Genomic DNA, 5000 nt, shown 5'->3' with positions numbered 1-5000 from the left:
AATTTTCGCGGGGTCAAACTCGTTTCGCAAAATATTTAGCATATGGCTAGAACTTCCGCCGGGTCAAATTCGTTACGTCACGAGTGACGCTTTACCTGTCCTCCTTTTCAAAATGGAGGAAGCTGCTTTCAGTAGTTTGCAATCGCACAAAGGAAAAAAGATAAAGAGCTATTCAGTAGGATTTAAGGTCCAAGCTATTGAATACCGGTACAGTATGCTAAAAAGAACAGTAAGCAGCTATGTTTTATTAATATACCGTAGCTGCGTGTGTCAAATACTGTATAAGTCATTAAATGACTCCTGCCTCCTGGTGGTAGAGGGCGCTACCGCGCTAGTGATCCTTCTTGCGACTTCCGGTACTGCAGAAGAAGTGACTACACGCAGCAAGAGATTTATTTTTTTTAACATGGAGGATTACATACCGGTATCTAAAATAAAACAGTTTTCTAAACTGGACTTTCAATCGAAGCAGGAGGTAATAACTAAAGGAATATCTCCATCGAGACAGAGAGACTTTTAAAACTGAAGAAAGAAAATAAGGAAGACTTCTATAAACAAGTTATTGATGCTTTTGGTCAGAAGGAGCTGCAAATGGACTCCATTTATAAGTACAGGTAAGACCATAATAACGTTTTTTTTATTAAATGTGCTTTTCATGATGGTATGCTTACATCACACTCAAAGCGCACGCCAAAATGTACCGCATTCCTTTTGGTAAACGCCGGAGTGAGAAGAGGTTTTAAAATAATTATTGCATGCACGGCCATCCCGCCGGCTTCCGGTAAACGCCGGAGTGACAGGAGGTTTTAAATTAATTAGCGCCCCTGCGGCTATTCAAGGAAATACGGTGTGTATATATATATATATATATATATATATATATATATATATATATATATATATATATATATATATATATATATATATATATATATATATATATATATATATATAATAGGGCTGCAAATCTTTGGGTGTCCCACGATTCGATTCAATATCGATTCTTGGGGTCACGATTAGATTCCAAATAGATTTATTTTTTTTGATTCAACGCGATTCTCTATTCAAAAACGATATTTTCCCGATTCAAAACGATTCTCTATTCATTCAATACATAGGATTTCAGCAGGATCTACCCCAGTCTGCTGACATGCAAGCGGAGTAGATTTTTGTAAAAAGCTTTTATAACTGTAAAGGACAATGTTTTATCAACTGATTGCAATAATGTCAATTTGTTTTAACTATTAAATGAACCAAAAATATGACTTATTTTATCTTTGTGAAAATATTGGACACAGTGTGTTGTCAAGCTTATGAGATGCGATGCCAGTGTAAGCCACTGTGACACTATTGTTCTTTTTCTTTTTTTTTTTTTTTATAAATGTCTAATGATAATGTCAATGAGGAATTTTTAATCACTGCTATGTTGAAATTGTAACTAATATTGATACTGTTGTTGATAATATTCATTTTTGTTTCACTACTTTTGGTTTGTTCTGTGTCGTGTTTGTGCTCCTCTCAATTGCTCTGTTTATTGCAGTTCTGAGTGTTGCTGGGTCGGGTTTGGTTTTGGAATTGGATTTCATTGTTATGGTATTAATGTGTATTGTCTTGTTGGATTGATTAATGAAATAAATAAATAAATAAAATTAAAATAAATAAATAACAATTAAAAATAATAATAAAAAAAAATCGATTTTTTTAAAACTGGGAATCGATTCTGAATCGCACAACATGAGAATCGCGATTCAAATTCGAATCGATTTTTTCCCCACACCCCTAATATATATATATATATATATATATATATATATATATATATATACATACACATATATACATGTATATATACATACATACATACACTACCGTTCAAAAGTTTGGGGTCACATTGAAATGTCCTTTTTTTTTAAGGAAAAGCACTGTACTTTTAAATGAAGATAACTTTAAACTAGTCTTAACTTTAAAGAAATACACTCTATACATTGCTAATGTGGTAAATGACTATTCTAGCTGCAAATGTCTGGCCAACGAACCCCAACATGTTATACCGTCGGAAAGGGGCTGTTCGCGCCGATGGCGGTACTTTAAATTGGGACCATTCCTTGTTACCACGGCAACGCTATTCACAATTAGACGGGAAAAAATGGGCCACTAGAATGGGTACGCACCAAAAAAAGGCAACATTACCTACTTTTGTAGCTCAGCCATACTTTCACGTAGCTCGGTGCTTTAACGTCCAATGTTTGGTTTTGGTTCCATGGCCATCGGGGTGAGGCGAGCGCCATCGGCCTGACTGTTATCATGCTGTCGTTAGCACACATGCTAAGTGTTATATACACATGATACTGTTTTAGGCTTTTTGTACAGTGACACCCAAAACTCCCTGATTCAGACACTCGGCACCACCTAATAAGTGCAGCGGCTTCCAGAGTCCCAGGGCCCAGCAAAATTTCTGCGGGAATATTCTAGATTTTAGGTTATCATGCCGTGATTTTATCAGTTTGGCCCACTTGGGATTAGATTTTTCTCCATGTGGCCCCCCATCTAAAATTACTTTTGACACCCCTGTCTGGCATAGCACAACAGCCATCTTGGCTGGGTTGACCACCACTTCCGCGAAGAAGTCACGTGTGTGAATAGGGGTGACATGTTGAGCGCTATGTTGACGTCACGTGACAAGAAGCGAGTTGAAAGAGAACAACACTGACCTTTAATAACGTTGCTATAAATGGTGTCTCGGAAGTCCTCCTTGGCTCTCTGCTCGAAGTCGCGGCCGTGGATGATCCGCATCTGCTTGAGGAAAGTCGACTTGCCGCTCTCGCCCGCTCCCAGGAGCAGGATTTTAACTAGCCGCTTCACGTAGGTCTTGTCCCGCAGAAGACACTTGTCTATCTCCTTGGACCTCTGCAGCTGCTCGGCCTCCCCGCTGCTAAGCAGGCAGTGCGGGAAACACGCGGATAGGACGGCGCGGGACGGCAGGAAGTCCGCCATCTTGGACAGAACTTCATCGAGCAGGAAGACTGATGCTGCTTTCAAAGTCGTCGGAATCCCCCCAACTCGCTCACTTCATCGGTGGTCCCGAGCAGGAAGACCGGCGGCGGCTGCTGCTTTCAAAGTCGTCGGAATCCCCCCAACTCGCTCACTTCATCGATGCTCCCGAGCAAGAAGACTGACGGCGGCTGCTGCGTTCAAAGTCGTCGGAATCCCCCCAACTCGCTCACTTCATCGATGCTCCCTAGCAGAAAGACTGACGGCGAACTGCGTTAAGGGTCGTCGGAATCCCCCAACTCGCTCACTTCATCGATGCTCCCGAGCAGGAAGACTGATGCTGCGATCAAAGTCGTCGGAATTCCCCCAACTCGCTTCAATTAATCGATGCTCCCGAGCAGGAAGACTGACGGCGGCTGCTGCGTTCAAAGTCGTCGGAATCCCCCCAACTTGCTCACTTCATCGATGCTCCCGAACAGGAAGACTGATGCTGCGTTCAAAGTCGTCGGAATCCCCCCCAACTCGCACAATTCATCGATGCTCCCGAGCAGGAAGACTGACGGCGGCTGCTGCGTTCAAAGTCGTCAGAATCCCCCCAACTCGCTCAATTAATCGATGCTCCTGAGCAGGAAGACTGACGGCGGCTGCTGCGTTCAAAGTCGTCAGAATCCCCCCAACTCGCTCAATTCATCGATGCTCCCGAGCAGGAAGACTGACGGCGGCTGCTGCGTTCAGAGTTGTCGGAATCCCCCCAACTCGCTCACTTCATCTATGCTCCCGAGCAGGAAGACTGATGCTGCGTTCATAGTCCTCGGAATACCCCCAACTCGCTCACAGTGCGGCCGTAGCTTGAAGGCGACAAAGTTATATCACGTGATATAAAACAAAGAAGTATTATTTGATGTGATTAAAACAAACATGTATTATTTCACGTGATATAAAACAAAGAAGTATTATTTGATGTGATAGGAAACAAAGAAGTATTATTTCACGTGATATAAAACAAAAGTATTATTTGATGTGGTATAAAACAAAGAAGTATTATTTCACGTGATTTAAAACAGAGTATTATTTCACGTGTTTGTGGAACCATCCAAGATGCTTTATTCTGCTATTTGACATCAGCGGAGACGTGACAATATTACGTCATGTCAGTTGGACGCGCTAGTGCTCATGGGAAATGTGGTCTTCTTTTGGACAAACACTACCGCGTTCGTCCACTGGCGCCGCCAAAATCAACCAAAACTGAAAGTACTCAAGAAAGCACTTGAGAAATACTTCATAAAAATGACATTTTCATTGGAGGGATATTTGTATCCCCTCAAGTGTACTTACATTGTATATTCTACTACAATACAGTGTACTTACATTGTAAATTGTACTACAATACAGTGTACTTGCATTGTACATTCTACTACAATACAGAATACTTACATTGTACATTGTACTACAATAGTGTACTTGATTTACGTGGACCCCGACTTAAACAAGTTGAAAAACTAATTCGAGTGTTACCATTTAGTGGTCAATTGTACGGAATATGTACTGTACTGTGCAATCTACTAATAAAAGTTTTAATCAATCAATCAAAAAAACCTTGTACTACAATATACTTCATAGTACTTGTATTCTACCTTGTACTACAATATACTTCATAGTACTTGCATTGTACCTTTTACTACAATATACTTCATAGTACTTGCATTTTACCTTGTACTACAATATACTTCATAGTACTTGTATCCTACCTTGTACTACAATATACTTCAGTGTACTTGCATTGTACCTTTTACTACAATATACTTCATAGTACTTGCATTGTACCTTGTACTACAATATACTTCATAGTACTTGCATTGTACCTTGTACTACAATATACTTCATAGTACTTGCATTATACCGTGTACTACAATATACTTCATACTACTTGCAGTGTACCTTGTACTACAATATACTTCATAGTACTTGCATTATACCTTGTACTACAATATACTTCATAGTACTTGCAT

The 5000-nt window shown here is 40.2% G+C and overlaps 1 protein-coding gene across 1 annotated transcript in view; it reads right to left on the bottom strand.

Moving 5' to 3' along the window:
- The window catches only part of LOC133652170 (guanine nucleotide-binding protein subunit alpha-13-like), a 20142-nt gene extending 16428 nt beyond the window's left edge, over window positions 1-3714 (bottom strand). Inside the window, exon 1 of the mRNA XM_062050612.1 lies at window positions 2712-3714. Within this exon, the coding sequence (XP_061906596.1) occupies window positions 2712-2994 (283 nt within the window). The 5' untranslated portion in view covers window positions 2995-3714. The remainder of the gene's footprint in view (window positions 1-2711) is intronic.
- Between the last annotated feature and the right edge of the window lie 1286 nt (window positions 3715-5000).

The sequence above is a fragment of the Entelurus aequoreus genome, linkage group LG06, assembly GCF_033978785.1.
Source record: "Entelurus aequoreus isolate RoL-2023_Sb linkage group LG06, RoL_Eaeq_v1.1, whole genome shotgun sequence".
Taxonomy (NCBI): Eukaryota; Metazoa; Chordata; class Actinopteri; order Syngnathiformes; family Syngnathidae; genus Entelurus; species Entelurus aequoreus.
The sequence above is the reverse complement of the archived record's forward strand: the minus strand, read 5'-3'. Positions and strand labels throughout refer to the sequence as shown.